The 17,567-nt window shown below is 36.5% G+C and overlaps 1 protein-coding gene across 10 annotated transcripts in view; it reads left to right on the top strand.

The window, feature by feature from the left end:
- Positions 1-17,567, top strand: part of U2SURP (U2 snRNP associated SURP domain containing) — a 42,991-nt gene that overhangs the window by 7,999 nt on the left and 17,425 nt on the right. For 2 of the 10 annotated variants that reach the window (XM_059479198.1, XM_059479191.1), the window contains exons 3-19: positions 281-298; positions 2,617-2,715; positions 3,335-3,449; positions 3,846-3,979; positions 5,159-5,200; positions 5,978-6,045; positions 7,310-7,404; positions 7,489-7,524; positions 7,624-7,706; positions 8,089-8,254; positions 8,669-8,880; positions 9,816-9,859; positions 13,107-13,211; positions 14,399-14,465; positions 14,555-14,718; positions 15,813-15,975; positions 16,473-16,552. In XM_059479198.1, the coding sequence (XP_059335181.1) occupies positions 281-298; positions 2,617-2,715; positions 3,335-3,449; positions 3,846-3,979; positions 5,159-5,200; positions 5,978-6,045; positions 7,310-7,404; positions 7,489-7,524; positions 7,624-7,706; positions 8,089-8,254; positions 8,669-8,880; positions 9,816-9,859; positions 13,107-13,211; positions 14,399-14,465; positions 14,555-14,718; positions 15,813-15,975; positions 16,473-16,552 (1,691 nt within the window). Of the gene's footprint in view, positions 1-280; positions 299-2,616; positions 2,716-3,334; positions 3,450-3,845; positions 3,980-5,158; positions 5,201-5,977; positions 6,046-7,309; positions 7,405-7,488; positions 7,525-7,623; positions 7,707-8,088; positions 8,255-8,668; positions 8,881-9,815; positions 9,860-10,345; positions 10,652-13,106; positions 13,212-14,398; positions 14,466-14,554; positions 14,719-15,812; positions 15,976-16,472; positions 16,553-17,567 lie in introns of those variants that run through there. The other 8 variants (XM_059479197.1, XM_059479193.1, XM_059479192.1 and 5 more) reach the window with 7 other exon arrangements.

The raw sequence follows: 17,567 nt of genomic DNA, 5'->3' as shown, positions 1-17,567 counted from the left end.
ATTTCATGTTTAAAAATACTCCTTGAAACTTTCAAAACAAGCAGCAATGTAGGAAGCTGTGCTGCATGGCACTGCATCCATAATGGGTACTGGAACAGAAAAAAGCTGCAAGGACTCTGTATGGGTTTGTCTCTGACACTGGGGAGTGCTTGAGGATGCAAGGTGATCAGTGCTGGGAATCATGGGATATTCAAGTGCTTTTTCACATGCAGTTGGCTTCTCGAGGCTGAGACAGTGTGGCCCTAATTCCATCCTTTATTTTTATTTTTCTTTCTAATAGAATATGATAAAGGAAAAGGTAAGAAGAATAACCTGGTCCTGCTGTCCCCCTGCCCCTTATCCCCTCAGTGACGAGACCTTTGCCTGGTTGTGTGGTTGGTATGTTGCATGAAGACTTACCTGTTTCTGAGCTAAAATGAAAACAGGCTGCAAGAGCCAAACTGGGAGTTAATACCAGACAATTCATTCTGTGGTTTGGATTTTCTTCAAGATTTCAATTTGATTTTGTACATGCAGAAGTCAATTATCAGCTGTTAAATTGCTTGTAAGAGCATTAGTTGAGTTGTGGTAGCAGAAACTTTTCATAGAGAAGTAGCTTGTTTTATTGATTTCTTTTACTTGCTACAGTTTGGGCAATTACTCTTAAATCTCTTCTGAGTATTTTGTACTGATGGACTGGAACTTTAGTGCTTTGTGCCACTTCACAGTCAGTGCAGTATTCTGGTTAAACAGAAGTTTGCTTTCATACAGAGATTTGATTACTCAGCTGTAAGTTTCTCTTTGCTTCTGTCATTTGCTTTACCCTTTTCACAGTATCTTGCATTTTTGGAAGGAGGAAGATCTTCAAGTTTTGTGTAGTTCTGTTGTTAGGAATTCTGTGAAGCTGCATATGGTTAATGACAATGTTATAATTGCCCATTGGAATCTAACTAGCAGGCATAAATTAGTTCAATCTTAACTTTATATTGTTCCTGCCAGTTGGCAGGTGTTTTTTTTTTTCCTGAGACCCTTTCTAAACTGAGCAGCTCTTAGTGCCAGAACTCTTTATCTTGCAGCTGCTTCCTTTATGACACTGGAACAAATATTCATGTGGCTGACCTGCAGGTATCCTGTGACATTACTGTGAGAGATTATTTTCTGATGACAGGATAAGCCTTGGGTAGGAGTGTGGTATTTGCTCTGCCTGCAGTGCTGTGCCATTGCTGTGTGCTCATGCCAAGGTTGTATATTGTTTGACATATTGAAATAGAAGCTGCTTTTCAGACATCTGGGAGATGGGATTTTATTAAATTTAAAAACACAGAGATGAATTAAAAGCTCCTGATAAGCCTGTCACAGTAGCTCACGTTGACAAACATGGTGTCATAAACCAGATAACTTCACAGAGAACATTGCATAAATTTGTCACTGATAGCTTTACTTTCAGTGATGAAGAGGGAACAGTTTCAAAGAAGTATGAACTGCTTGGTCCTATGCTTAGCACAGATCTGGGAGTGATGCTAAGCAAGGATTATAAATTGAAGATATTTCAAACAGTTTGTTTTCAATGGTGCTTTTTTATGAAAAAAAAATTAATAGGAAGCTGATACTAGAAATAAAACTCTTTGCAAAGAAAATTAGTCCTAGAGGAAACCCTTTCCAGTTGGTATCAGAATATTTTTCATGATATGACATTTAAGTTGTTCACCTTATTTGACTTGATGTTGCGTTGAGTTGATTTTTTTTTAAGAACTGTCATTGCAAAAATCATAGTTTTAAGCATCACTGTGTGCTCTGTGTAAGAGCAGCACAAATATTTTGGAAACAAGACTAGTAGCTTCTGGGGCTTTGTTGTTGTGCTGGTTCTTCATGAATTACTGTGTTAAGGCAGGAGTTTCCAGAGAGGTATCTTTTCTCTCTTTTAACTTCCCACTGCCCATGTCTTTGGAACATGCTCTCCATCCAGTTGTCTTTCTTCTCTTGATGCTTTGCTGCCTATCAACTACCAGAATAGAGTCTTAAGAATTCCAGAAATTACTGTTATGTGGAGTACTTCCTTCATCAGGGTTTTGGAAAGAAATTAGAAACAGTCTAGGAGCTGAATGTGAAGTTTTTGTGTGAGGTTTTTGTATAGCTGAAAACCTCTAGAATGCATTTTGTTGTTCCAGCAAAGCTGTTAATTTTTACCTTAAAGTACAATGGAAATTTAGCATCCATATGGTTGTTCCATTGCCTGTCCAACCTTGCACAAACATTATTCTTGCCAAAAGAGTCAGAGAAGCTTTTGTGAGGGAAGGGGGAAGAACTGTAATGCAAAGCATGTATTTCTGGAGGTTTACAAACTGCAGCACTGCGCAGTGATAAATGTCCAGGCTCTTACAGCAAGTGTCCTTCAGATTTCAGCTGTGTTTGAGTGGTGTATTAAAAGCTTCCTCATTAAACCAAGGATAATTTGTTTTACAAAAGCCACACTTTTTGGTTTTTTTGGTTGTATTAGATAATGAAAACTTCACAGATCAGTACAGAAAGGCTTTTTTTTGTTTTGTTTGAGTTACTGGTGTAGGCCAAGGCCAAAAGTAGCATTATTTGCATTGTTTTGTAAACAGTTTGATGTCTATTTTCTCACTCCCTTTGCAGCCTCTAATGGAAAGTAAACTTAAAGCATTCAGTATTGGCAAAATGAGTGCTGCCAAACGGACACTGAGTAAGAAGGAGCAAGAAGAATTAAAAAAGAAGGTAATGGTGTACAATGAAAATTTTACTTTGTACGCAGAGCTCAAATAAATTTGCTGTTAAAATGCAACCAGATATCTTAATTTTGGTAATTTTAGCTCTCTAAGAGTGAAAGTGAATTGTATTTTACATGTATAATGTATTTTTGGCATCCATGGCTTTATGATACTGAGAGGCTTACTCTTTCCTTCTCTGTGAGAAATCAAGTTCTCTGGCTTCCTGAAATAGGGAAGGGTGATCCTCTTGTGGATCTCCTTCAGCCACGTGGGTTGGTGGTAAAGGCTGAGATGGAATGGGCACCGTTCTCTCATGCTGAGGCCAGCAAAGCTCCAGGCCCATAAGCCTTTGATTTGAGCTTTTCTGTTTGGCATCTTTTGAATGTTAAATTGCCATGTAAACTCCTGGAAAGGAACACACAGCCTCAGTGGATTTGTGTGTTATGTGCTGTGTTCTGCCCACATTTCTCAGAAATTTGAATTATCCAAAATTAAAGCTCCTTTGATGCTGTTTGTAGCTTGAACTCTAGAAAATAAAAATGAATGTCACATAGCTAATTTAAGAGTAACTGTCTAGTGAAAGTTGTTCTGTGATGATAGTAAATAGATGAACATTTGCTATGTAGGAGGATGAGAAGGCTGCTGCAGAAATTTATGAAGAATTCCTTGCTGCCTTTGAAGGAGGTGATGGTAATAAAGTGAAAACATTTGTAAGAGGAGGAATCGTTAATGCATCTAAAGGTATAACTAATCTTTTTTTGGAGGTGGTGGGTCATTTGGCTTTGAGTAAAGATGAAGATTGGCTTTGAATTGCATTTCAAAATTAGTATGTTACATTAGGAGCAAAAAAAACTTGATGCTAAAATCTACTTTATGCCTTGATTGAGGTAGGCAGTGGTGTGATTTGTGCTTTAACTATACAAAGAAAAAATGCCTTGGTTTAGACTACCTAATCCATGTTCTTTTCCTTCATATTAAAAGATGTTAAATTATATAAAATTCATATTGTCAGCTTTTTAAAAATGGGGTAATATATTGCATTGAATGACCAGGACTACAAATCAGCATTCTTTCTAATGAACAGTGTTGTGCAGCATGAGTTAATAAGATTTGCTTTCAACTTATCTTTCATTTCAGAGGAGCATGAAACAGATGAAAAACGGGGTAAAATCTATAAACCTTCGTCACGATTCTCAGATCAAAAAAATCAGCCAAGTCAGCCATCTAATGAGAAACCTCCATCCCTCCTAATGATAGAAACCAAAAAGCCTGTAAGTTTCTCACTTGAATCTTGACTCCATCCTGATGTATTTAGAAGTGCTTAGCAAAAGGGCCCTGAGTGCTTGCAGAGTGGTTTTATCTGCGTGTGTCACATCTGAGAGAACGTGGACATTTGGAGTTTCCTGAACCAGTAGCAGACACAAAGGTGATGAAATGCAGAGGCCCAGGAGCCCTGCATGTGGCACAATACACCTGGTGCTGCACTGCCCTGGCATTGTGTTCCTGCTAAGGTGCACAGACTTCTCATGGATGTGGGTTTAGTGACTGTTGCAAAGGGATAACTTCTTCAGTCGTGAGAATTTCTGGGTTTAGGTGCAATTCTCAATTTCTATCGCTACTATCTCTTTTTGATTTTTTTTTTTTTTTTAACTTTAAACGAAAAAATAAATTGACCTTTGTGTTGATCCAAGTTTTTCTTGGTAGGGTTCTTTGAGTTTGTTTGTTTGTTTTGGTTTGGTTTTTTTTAGGGGGGGATGAAGTTTGAGAAGTTCCTTTAGAAGTCCCTCTTTGAGTTCCAGAACTTGCACAGTTCAGAAGCTGAACACCTTGTTTTATTTAATTTATTTTATCTTCTGCATGATTTGATGGAGGTTTTTTTTTGTTTTGTTTTTAGGGTTTTTTTTGTTTTTTTTTTTTTTAATCAAGGTTTGTCATAAAAAGTATTAAAAATATTAGAAATATGAACCAGCAGTCTTCAAGTCAAGTGATAATTGCATATGATTACTGTTACTACTGTGTATGTGTAATGAATGTCTTGGATGTCTTAAAAGTCTTTTAATAGAGCTTACTACAATTTTAAAGCTTAAGTGAAACGTGGAAGATGCTGCCTGTTAGGGTGGGAAATGAATGTAATGTGATAATTGTGGGCAATTCCATCATAACCTCCCTCCAGGTTTAAACAAATGTCAGTGTAGAGCAGTGGGGTACTGCTGGATGGCAGTTTTGATTTTCATTGTATGTAAAGCTCTACATATACAGAAATGAATTGTAGCATTTTTTTGTTTTTCTGAGCTCTGTTCTGTCATATGCAAGTGTTTGTACTGTAAGACTATTACTGCTTTTCAAATTTTTCATAAATACTTGTGAAGTAATGCAATCAGTTTACTCACTTGCCATGTCCAATGGTGATTGAAGATAATGAGGTAAAAATGATTTTATTTATTTGGCAGACCCTCCCCAAAAACAAAAACAAACAAACAACTTTGCCTGGGGTGAGTAGGAAGTCCAGTTTTTCCAAAGCTGTAGTGTGTAACACAAGTATTTTGTATGTCTGCCTATTGGAAACGTTTTCATTTAAATTTGATTATATAAAAACAATGTTGTTGAAGATAACATTTCACATGAGTTAGTTAAGGAACATATATTACTGTTAAAAAAATATATTGCAGTATCCATATTCTTCATCATTCAAGAGCTTTTCCTGAGGATCTTGAACTATTTAAAGTAACTGTTTTTTCAGACTATATTTACATCCAAAGGGAAGCAAGAGAAGGAAATAGAAATTCTTTTCAAGTAGAACGTTTGTAGATAAAATAATTGAAAATATATATGTAAAACAATTTACATATGTATGCACACACATCTATCAAATTCATTAGAGCATGATGGTATGCTAGGGGTGTAGTCAGCATCTAGTTTCCAAATGGAACAAAGTGACAAAATACCTCACAGTTATTTTAAATGTTTATGTCGTAGAGAGAGTGTTTGATCATATGTGCTGCATTGTGAGAATGAGAAGTAACAAATTTATTTTCAACTATTCTGAATTTTTATTTTCTAGCTTTGTGTTTGATAGCGCTCAGTCTGAATGTTTCAAGTCTGTTTGGTTGTTGCTTTGGTTTTTTTTCATTGTTTTTTTCTCCTGTAGTTACTTGGTTTGAAAGCTGTGGGTAAAATATGCATGGAAATTATCTATGGTTTTGTTATGTTATTTTTAATTCTGTTCATTTTGTCTTCTGAAATGTTGTTTTATATATCTTTAATTTTAGCCTTTGAAGAAAGGAGAGAAGGAAAAGAAAAAGAGTAATTTGGAACTTTTTAAAGAAGAATTAAAGCAGTAAGTTTGCTAGTTTTTACTGTAAATAAACAAAGTCCAGGGTTTTTGCCTTGCCAGTATTTAAGATCATTCTTGCTAAGTTGTCTTCAAAGGAAGGTTTTTATTTTTTTTCTTCCTCAAATGCCTGGGAAATGGTATAGCTAATTAGCTTAAAAGAACTTAGCTAGGCTTAATCAATGCCATTGCTGATGGGCTTGGCCATTGTTGGGTCCATCTTGGAGCTGGCTGGTGTTGGCTTTATCTGCCAGGTGGAAGCTTCTGGCAGCTTCTCACAGAGCCCCCCCCTGTATCCCCCCACTACCAAAACCTGCCCAGTACAGGGGTGTAGCAGAGAGATTGGTGCAGTATGAAATGTCTGTCACTCTTGACAAGAGTGAGCTTTGTCAGTGTTTCTAAACTGTATCCAGAGGAATTTGTAGGAGAAGGCTGAGCTTTTGTATAATGCAGAAATAAGAATTGTGCTTCAAGTCTAGAGACTTCAACTTAGATAGTATTAAAAGCAAGTTGGATAATGCTTGAAAAAGCAGGTTGTTTCACTTCCATATGTGTTGGAATACAACAAAGAGCATCTGAGTGCCATCTATTTATCCTGCTGCTAGTGATGGAAAACAAATGAATCTCTGTGCATTAGAAAGCAGTAGGTACAACATTCTAAACCCACGTGTGGCTTTTGTGAGGAGTGCCTGAGCCTCACTGCTGCATGTTCCTTAGTTGGTGTAAATGAGTTGAAGGAACATCGCTGTATCCTGGGATTCAGTATCTTCATATCCGGATTTAAGGCCAGACTGCAGGGCACCAAATACTTGTGAGTACTGTCCTCAGAGTTAGAAACTGAGATGAAATCCAGTTTATTCTGGAAATAGTCATGTGGATGTGCCTCTGAGTAAGGCTTAGAAAAGCTGGAAGCATAACTAGACACTGAGGAGTTGTGTGCATCTTGAAAAGTCCCCTGAGTGGTCTGTGGATCTCTGGCAGTTGGATGTGGAATTGGAGTCGCTTTTTCAGAGCACAGTTCTTATTTCCAGTTTTGTTTGAGAATGAAATACCCTGACAATATGAATGAGGAAGCATGCAGCTGGAATGTTTCTGGTAGATATATTCCAGTTGATGAAACAGAAGTTCAGACATACTGGCAACTTGGAAGTTCTAACAAACTCATTGTTTCATATTGAAAATTCTCATAATTTTTTGGTCAACTCAAAATTTTAGAATAAAAACTTCAGAATGGTTTTAAGTTGTTGCTGACTTTAAACTTGCTTCTTAGAATCCAGGAGGAGCGTGATGAAAGGCACAAAACAAAAGGTAGATTGAGTCGTTTCGAACCACCCCAGTCTGACTCAGATGGGCAGCGGCGTTCAAGTAAGTAGATGTTATTTTTTTATGTTAGTCTGGGCTACAAGATTTGTAGACTAAATTGTACATATTTTTCTTCTCTATATTCAGTGGATGCTCCTTCAAGAAGAAACAGATCGTCTGGTGGTAATACAGATTCTTTTCTTACTCAATTTAATGTTGTCGTTTAAATGCATAGCAGGGATTATGACTTCTTTTTTTGTTTGTTGTTTTCCTGTATTTTAGTACTGGATGATTATGCACCAGGGTCACATGATGTTGGAGATCCAAGCACAACAAACTTGTATCTGGGAAACATCAATCCTCAGGTGAGTTTGGAGCCAGGGAGTGCAGTGTTAGCATTTTTGGGCCCAGACAAATTTTTTTGCAATATTCATTGGAATAAGTGCTCTGAACATAATGCTGCAAACTTCAAGTTTAGACTGCCAATCTCTAGCTCAGTTAAAATTTTTTTTCCATTGATATCCCTAAGCGAGGTGGATCATACCTCAGACATTTGAGTGTGCTCAGTTAAAAGTGCAATTTTTTAGATTCTTGTTTCTGCAGTAGATTGCATTGGGGAGCTATCAGTGAAGTTATGTTATGTCAAAAAAATAAAAAAATGAAAATTTTGGCATTTGGACAATAATGCAAACAGCTGTCACAGAATTACAGTGGCAAAATGTTAATTTTTACCTCTTTTTCATGTAGATGAATGAAGAGATGTTATGTCAAGAATTTGGCCGCTTTGGACCATTAGCGAGTGTTAAAATTATGTGGCCAAGAACTGATGAAGAAAGAGCAAGAGAAAGAAATTGTGGCTTTGTTGCCTTTATGAACAGAAGAGATGCTGAAAGAGCATTGAAGAATTTAAATGGTAAACAGGTTTCTCAGTTTAGGGCTGTAATTATCTTTGCAGACTGTAAGCACGTTTTCAGGTTGTTTTATCAGCCAAGTGAGATGTGTTCTGTAACTCCAGTAGATACCAGACCAGTAGTGAGTTTACACTTGACTGTTCTACTGGCAGCTGAATATTGCCAAACAATAGTAATTGTGTACTGTAGTGTCCTGAAGACAGACATTGGGGGAAGACTAATAAAACATTTTGTGTAATAGGCCTTCATTAGCCTGTGTTGTAGTCTGATAGATGTAGTAACAGTAATCAACAATGTAAGCAAAAGGTAAACGGTGGCAGGCAAACCTAAATGTTGCACTTAGCAAGGGGAAATCCCAAGTGATGCAGAACCAGTTTATAACATGGTAATGAAGGGGTTTTTTTTCACTTTTTCAGGCAAGATGATAATGTCGTTTGAAATGAAGCTGGGCTGGGGCAAAGCTGTTCCTATCCCACCACATCCCATCTATATTCCGCCCTCCATGATGGAGCACACCCTGCCGCCGCCCCCGTCAGGACTGCCCTTCAATGCCCAGCCTAGGGAGAGGTTGAAGAATCCCAATGCTCCAATGCTACCACCACCAAAAAACAAGGAGGATTTTGAGAAGGTAACTTACAGTACCCTGGGCCGTATCTCATTGTTAAATACTACATCTGTGACAGTATTTCAATGGCTTCATAGATTTGCATTGTTCACGCTGACTTTGGCAGCCCTTAGCCTGCAAAATCTGGCTCCCTGCTGTAGCCCAAGGGAACCTACTTAATTCCTGAAGCTCTGTTTCATGTCTGTGTTAGGGTACAATATATTGGCTCTTGGTTAATTTAGTGCTGCTTAAAATCTGGCTATCATTTTCCCCCTCCAGGCTCCCTGGATTTTTTTCTCCTACGTCCCCCCATTTTCTTGGCTGCCAAATTGCAGTATCTAAATTGTTTTCCTTATAGAAAATCCTACATTTTAATTTGGGTAGCATTATTTTTACCCTAGAAGAGTTGATGTATTTTGTATAGAAGGTAATTAATCTGGACATTGAGTAAGTATTTTATGCTACTTATGGAGTCAGTTTTCAAACTTTTCTTTTTGTGGAATATTAGCTGATAAAAGGGTAAGTATCTTGAAATCACCAACTTGATTTACATTTGTAAGAATTTATTGATTCTTTGAATGACACTTTAATGCCAGGGCTGTTTTTTGTAAGACTTGGGAATAAAGTAATACCAACGTGATCCAAGTCAAATAGTTTAGAATCTTTTCATAAACGTAACAACTCCTTTCTTATATATTCAGCATAGTTCCTATTCAGTGCCTCAATGTACATTCTGACAGGAATGTTCTGATACTTTGCAATTGGTGAACCTTCATGGTTCACTGCCACAACCATTTGAATTTTGTGTAATTGCTTAGTTATAACTTCACAGCAGTGATTGCCTGCAAAGTTTGTGATAGATGTGTAGTATTTTCATTGCATATGTATATTTTTGCTTGTTACTTGTTAACAATACTCACATATTCTATGTTTATTATCTGATGTGACTTCATATACAGACTCTGTCGCAAGCCATAGTCAAAGTGGTTATCCCAACAGAAAGGTACATGTTTTTCTTTATTATTACTGATCTAAATATAGAAAATTTCCCCTTCGGAATTTTAAAGAAAAATGGTGATGTTGTGGAAAAGGTAATGGCTTGACTGAGCAATGGTTATTTTATAACAGTTAAAAGAAATGTGTGTGGTTTGCAGTCTAACTATTCTTGTCTTATTAACTGCTTTTGGGGTTTTTTTGAGGGTAGACTTAAGTAATTATCTTTTGCATTTAATTTGATCCCTAGAAAGTGATGCAGGGTAATTTTGTGAGTGAACACTAGGGTGAAACACTGTCTTACAGATGCAGCCTAAGCCCTGACATTAACCTCTGCATATGGGGATGCAGCTGTGGGATTTTTTTTTTAATTTTATTTTTTCTTGGGTTTTTCTTTTTTTCTTTCTTTTTTCTTTCCTTTTTTTTTTTTTTTTGACTTGTTCATTTTTTAACCACTTCCATTGAGGCCAGTTCACTTTTGATTCTGCTATTTTTTTAAATGTAGCAGTTAATAATTTTTGTCACTTTTGTATTATTGCAAGAATATTTTTCCATTTTGGTCCCCATCACTGTTCCTACCTTCACGCTAGTCTAGGTATACTCTTGCTCAGTTAAGCTAAAGCCTTTTCCCAAACATAGGAACACAACACTGTTTTAAAAGTAAAGAAGCACAAAAGATTACCAAATTCTCTTTGACATTGGCCTTGGTGAGCAACACCAGCTGAACTGTCTGCGGCAGCGGGGGACCAGGAAAACATCATGGGATGGATTGGGAAAGTATACAGTTTTTGACCAGACATTGGTACGATCGGCTCCAATAAATGTGGTTTTATTATAACTGAAAAACCTTTTTTTGTTGGCCAACTTAAGCTAAATGACCTTTTAAAATAATGCACTATGGGTTTTTTACTACATTGTCTTAATTGTCACAAAGTCCCTTTTTTCTTTTTTTCGTGTGGGGGGAGGGGGAAGAAGGAGATTTCTGAGCTGGTTGTTGTGCATTAACAAACTTGTCAGTACATGTCCAATGTACTGCGTTTTTGATGGAATTTTAAGACAGTACAATTTTTGTTGGGTAGAAACTTGAATAATTGGGGCGACCAACCAGGAGTCTTGATTTGAGAAACATACTGAGTAGCAGAACAAGTACTTGTAAAACTGTACAGTGCTCACAGAGTAGCTGGCAGAGAAAAATTTTTAATTTTCCATGTCCATTTTATTTACTGTAGCATTTTAAAAGCCTACATGATAAGAACTCATGTTAAATGAATTGTATTTGAAAACACTTCTAATAATTCTTTTCCTGCTGATTTTGGAAGTTGTCAGTGATAATTGCTAAGACCATTCCTTACTCAGTGCATCCCATCATGCAGAAATTTTGACTGACTTCAGTGGGATAATAGGTTTAATTATTCTCCTTTGATTAGAAATTTTCAATACTATTTTTCACATCTCTTTGTTCTTAGTAAACAGCAAACCTTGAGTATGTATAATAATTTTTTTTTTTTGAGAAATTCACTTCCAAGTAGTCACATCTTGCATACCAAAATGCCTGTAGCATTTCAGATATGGGATGAGCTGAATCTATTTTCATACATTGGAGGTCTTATGAAGCAGATGTTCTTCTTCAAGCATAAGCTGCTCTTACACAACTAGATTTTACTTGATGAAGGAAAAATTAGATGAAAACCAGTGATGATTTGCAGGAAGCCAGAAGTGATCACACTGGATTTGCCTTAAAATAAATGAATGCTGTCATAGCTCAGAGGCTTGAAAGCTATTGTACATTTGTTTCTTGCTGATGTTTTCAAATACAGTTCATATAACAAGAAGAGTCTGGCTGTTCAGACTTTCAGAACACTGCTGTAAATAAAATGGCTACAGAATTGATGAAACTATCTCCTCTTTGCAGTGTTTCTGGGATTATAAAAAGCAGACAGGAAAATTGAACTGGTAGCTGTTTGATTTTATTTGTGTAGTATTTAAGGCAAATGTAGATTCAGTGCTAGATGGCTTAAAAGAGCACTTGCAGATGGCTGGGGTAGGATTCTATTACTATTCTATTATTACTATTTTTTAAGTTGATTTTTTTTTTAATCTAGTGCATTATATCTGTGGCAGAACTTGTAATACTCATGGTAGAAAACAGTCACTTCAGTGCTAAGAAGTAATAGAAAATTCTGCAACTTTACAATGTAAAATTTATGGAATTTTAGTCATTTAAAAAGTGCTATATGGAAATCTAATGAATTACATGTAAAAATCCAATACTCATTTGTTGCATCTAAGAAAAGAAATTTAAAAATGCAAAAATCTGTATTTTTTTGGGCTTGCATCACATTCAAAGGACACGTACTGTGAAGCTTTTGGCATGTGTAGGTAATCTATTTTAAAAACTCAGGACACTGTTTCCATAAAACCCCAAAGGGGTGGAAACTGGCTATCACTGTTTTTGATAAAGCTTTTCTGACTGTCTCCTGTTAGCATGGTTAGAAGTGACTCTGCATTGAAAAATGTGCACTTCACATCCACTTCTTGCCTGTCTCAGGATGTAGTGCTGAATGAAGGAATACAGATTTTTATTTTTTTTAAATTGTGATTTAGTTCTGTTGTGTGTCTGAGGGAGGGAACATGGGATGCTATGACATAAAAGAATGGACAGTTTTGTTCTATGCCAGTAATCGAGTCTTGACCAAAAAGATAAGATCTAAATTTAATAAATACATTGCCCTGTTTTGCATCAAGAAGGCTATTTGCTTTTCCTTTCATACTTGAATAGTTTGAAAGCTGAATTCAGATTGTATTGAACATTCAGAAGCATGTGTGTTTTATTTTGAGCAGAATATTCAGCCACTAGTTCCCCTGTGGAACTTCAGCTAACACTTCAGTCTTACTTCTAGACAATGTAGATGAGGGCTTAGTTTTTGATAGCTAATTGTACTTTGGTGCTCAAGTGCCCATATTTGTGTGTCAGGTTTCTGCTAAGCAAGACTTGGTTGTAGGCTAAGACATGGAAATTCAGGAAGGAGGTCTCTTAAATTCTTACTCCACCACTGCTAGGCATGGTTTGATTTTTTAGAATGCCCGTGTCTGTGATGCAAAGCTATAATATGTTCCATGTTGCCTTACCTTTTATGCAGATTTCTTAACAATACAGCAAAATAATCTCCTGCACAGTTGTAGTATCTTAGGTGGAGTGTAGTTTTATATAGTGTTAGGTCTGAATCAATTTTTCTTTAACTGTGTTGTTGTTGTAGGAATTTGCTCGCTTTGATCCATCGAATGATAGAGTTTGTGGTTCGGGAAGGGCCCATGTTCGAAGCCATGATCATGAATCGAGAAATCAACAACCCAATGTTCAGGTGCTTATTGCATTGCTTCCCTTGCAAATAACACCTGCTGGTTTCACTCTTGTTAATACTCTGCATTCTCCAAATACTAATAAGACTGACTTCTGCTGGGTCTATCTTTGTGTGCAGATGCAAACTTTACAAATCACACCTATGGCTGTACAATCCTTTTATAAGGCAGAACACACTTTTATTCCAATTGTTACTAATGTGTACATACAAATAAGTAAAATAGTACACTCACTATGTAATAAATTTCTATATATTTTAATAAATGCCATTCAACACATACTCTTTTGAGGGATTCACAGTCAGTTGAAGCAGTAGCATATGTTCTAAAAAAAAAAAAATCCTCCATCCCCAAACAGAGAAACTCAATGTAAGGTCTGTTCTTCCTGGAGCCTATTTTGTAACCTTTAGCAAGAGCTGGGAGTAATTTTTCTTCTATGTCAATTAAAATAGCATTAAACTTCAGCTGACATAGGGAAGTTTTGAGAATTTTGACCACTTGTCCTTAATGGAATACAAAAGGACCAGTTTCTAAATTTCTTGTGAAGTGCAGTCTCTCAAAAAGGTTTTGAGGGAAATGTTAAATGACTTTTTAGCAGTGTTTTGTTTGCAGTAAATTTGAAGTGCTTCATTATGATTTTTATATGTAAAGTGAGAAGATATGCAGGTGAAAATATCCTGGCCGTTAAAAATGGGCTGCTTGTTCCCCACATCCTCCATCAGATGTTGCCAGTGCTCTGCCAGACAATTTACTGGTGGAAAACTTCAAGTCATTTAGTATTTGATGACCTCACTATGCAACTGCAAACTCCTGCATCACTTGTGCTGAGGCTGCAGCTGCTCCTGTAGTGTCTGCACTGATGATTCTTCTGCTTTGCTGTGAGGTTGCACAGTTGTTCTTTCTGACCCTCTTTGTTCTGCTCTTGAGTTCTGAGCAGTGCTGTGCCTTTGGGGAGCTCTGCTCTCTGCACATGGCATGTGTGTTTGTGTATGAGTGTGTGGAGCAGTTGCACATGTTCTGCCTGACTGTGCTGTGGGTGTACATGATTTTAGCTCCTTGTGTTCTCTCTGCAGCTGGGGTGGGATTCTGAACAGGGTTTGGTTGGGGTTTTTGTTATTGTTTCCTTTAAATTTTTGTCAGTTCAAGATTTGTAATATGCTCTATGTATTTTCTTTGCTCTTTGGTTTAGGTTTTTATTTGAAAACCAGACTCCAGCCCATGTATATTACAGATGGAAGCTTTATTCAATTCTTCAGGCAAGTAGAATTTTCATAATAGTTCATAGCTTCAAGCATAGTGAAGTGAAATAACACCAAAGTAAAAATACTTCTGTTTTTTTTCACAGGGGGATGCTCCAACCAAGTGGAGGACAGAAGATTTCCGCATGTTCAAAAATGGATCCTTCTGGAGGCCACCACCGTTGAATCCATACTTGCATGGGATGTCAGAAGAGCAAGAGACGGAAGCGTTTGTGGAGGAACCAAACAAGAAGGGTGCACTCAAGGAAGAGTAAGTACCACCATTGATGGATGGTGCTGCCTTGATAGCAGGGCTGCCTGGGTTTGTCCTTTGTGGTTTTGTAGCTCTGAGGTGTCATCCCCTGAGCTGTCGTACTTGTCATAGTATTCTGTAAGTGTCTCTTCGCCTCAGTGTTTCTGATCATACCTGTAGCTGATACATTCTTGATTTGGTTAGCTTTGTCATCACTGAACCTTTCATTCCAATGTTATGAACGCTTAATTTGAAAGGGATTAGGAAGATGAGAGTTTTTCCCCTTTTTCTGCTGCTGTCTGTAGCTGAGGATATGTAGCATCTTTCTCAACATTGTTAGGACCTCACAAACTAAACTGTTGCTGTAATCTTAAACTCACTGATACTGTTAATCAGAAATTAAAATTGGGAGCTGTTGTTAATAAACAGGAAGAGAGAGATCCATCAGAGTTCTTTGCTTTTAAGTATACTGGGGGTGGCTGTGGCACTGGAAATAGAGACTTGCTTTTCCTAATTTTGCTGTTGTTGTTACAAATGTGTTACTAACATGTGGAATTTTTTTTCTGTTTTATTCTTCTCATCATAATTACCACAACAGTCATGCTTCTGTAGGTTTTAATACACAGTTTGTTTCTTATACCTTCTTTTAGAAAGGCTCAGAAAAAGATTATTTTAAAAAATTTCTCTCATATGGAGGTCAGGAAAAATGTGAAGAAGTTGTTTATTTACTCACTTTCTGAATCTAGTGTTTCTTATTTTGTAGCAGAAATGATTTGCATGCTTTAGATTTATCCATTTGGTTTGAACCTAAACTAAATCCAGAAAGAGAATTACTTTATTAGTGATACTGATGTGCTTAATTAAGTTATTTCTTAGGTATTTTTCCTTAATTTCTGTATGTAATCAAGACTTGAGTGAGAATTTTTTGCACTTTATGTAATATGGACATATAAATTCATGAACCACTTAAAGAACTCAAGCAAAAGAATATAAAAATATTGAAAATTGCTTTTCTCCTAAAGATGGAAAAACAAAATAAACATTGTTAAATGGAAATTCACAAAAGTACTTTTCATTTCATATTGAAAGTATTAAAATTCCTGGTATTTCAGACAGAGGGACAAACTAGAGGAAATCCTGCGTGGGTTAACACCTCGGAAGAACGACATTGGTGATGCAATGGTCTTCTGTCTAAATAATGCAGAAGCTGCTGAAGAAATTGTGGACTGCATTACAGAGTCCCTGTCCATCCTCAAGACTCCTCTTCCTAAGAAGGTGTGGAGATTTTCTATAATCTTGTATTTTGGGGGCAGAGCTCACTTAGCAGCATGTATATGTAATTTACAAGCATTATTTCATAAGTTTCAGGTAGTGTCGAGATTTTGTACTGAAGTGTGGTCTTGAATTCTAGTATCATCTCTTCCTGTGGAATTTTGTTACATATTTTTTATTCTTTCTGAAGTTGCTTGTAAGTAATACTCTGCCTTACTGTGAAATTAAGATGAGTGAAATGATCTATTCAAATGAGAAAATTAAAAGAGGAATGCCATGATTCTCCTTTGTAGTGCTGTGGTGATATGTTACAGTAGTTAGTACTCTACAGCATTACAGGGGCATAATTGCCTCTTAACATGTTCATTAATAATATAGCTGTGCTACACTTAATTCTCATTAGATAGTTTAAACTGTCTTGTATTCTTTCAGTAAAAAAGGTTTTTATTTTCAGAAAAATTTAAATTGGAGTTACCTTAATTTGACCATTTTTATTGTAGATTGCAAGATTGTATCTAGTGTCGGATGTGTTATACAACTCTTCAGCTAAAGTTGCCAATGCTTCCTACTATAGAAAATTGTAAGTATATTTTAGGTGGTTGGCTGTTAAAAAAACCTCTCTTACATTCATCTCTGTATGTACATCTCTGGATAAACGTGGTTGTGGGAAATTCAGACTTTTCTGTGCTACTGCTATTACAGACTGATGATATTTATATCTGTTTGCATGAAAATGTGTAAGATGTAGCATGTTGGTAATGCAAAAAATGTATGTGCCCTATGCAAGGGACCCTTTGCATGGAGCTCCATAAAGGTGAGAATGCCTCTTGACAGAAAGAGCTGTAGATAATATTCAAGATATGCTATAGCAGATAGTTCAAGAAAAGAAGTACATTTTTTAGCAGATTTATTTTAATTAAAATTAGTGTGGTGTAACTTTCCATAAACCTTGAATAAGCTATAAAGGGATATTAATGCAGTTTTTTCTAAGTTGCAGAGAAGAATTTAGGAAGAATGTCCATGAGACAGTATCTTTGTAATATTCAATGTTTATGTCTAGTTCCTGGAGTCTCTCTAATGTTAGGGCAGCATGGTGGGAAATACTCAGCATGTTACAAAACTAGTGATTGCAGTTGATGTTTCCTGTTGCAATGTGTCCGTGTTGTGCTGGTGTATTTTTTGCACATTGTGAGAAGCTCAAGGGAAGCCGGGCAACTGTTGCTCACTGTGCTTTCATTGAGGGCCTCACTGAATAAATTAGAATACAAGTATAACTAAGATTTTTTTAAAATACAGATTGAATTTTGAGACAATTCTTTCATTTTATTTAAGGTTGTAAAACTCCTTTTATCGTCCTCCAATCTTTCCAGGGTGTATAAAGAGACTGCAGCAGATGTGAAGATCTCCCTTCACAGTTCTGTTGTTGTCCAAGGTGATTTAATATATAGTAATCATATTTGCTTTATAGTTCAGTTCATGGCTACTATAAGGATCAGAACATTGTGCTTTTGAGTCCTATGTCCCAGGTATTTTCATGAATTGTGTATGTCCAGAAAACATATATTACGAAGTTTAACTAAAGAAATGTATATGTT

Source organism: Ammospiza nelsoni, chromosome 10 (assembly GCF_027579445.1).
Source record: "Ammospiza nelsoni isolate bAmmNel1 chromosome 10, bAmmNel1.pri, whole genome shotgun sequence".
NCBI classification, from domain to species: Eukaryota; Metazoa; Chordata; class Aves; order Passeriformes; family Passerellidae; genus Ammospiza; species Ammospiza nelsoni.
The sequence above is the reverse complement of the archived record's forward strand: the minus strand, read 5'-3'. Positions and strand labels throughout refer to the sequence as shown.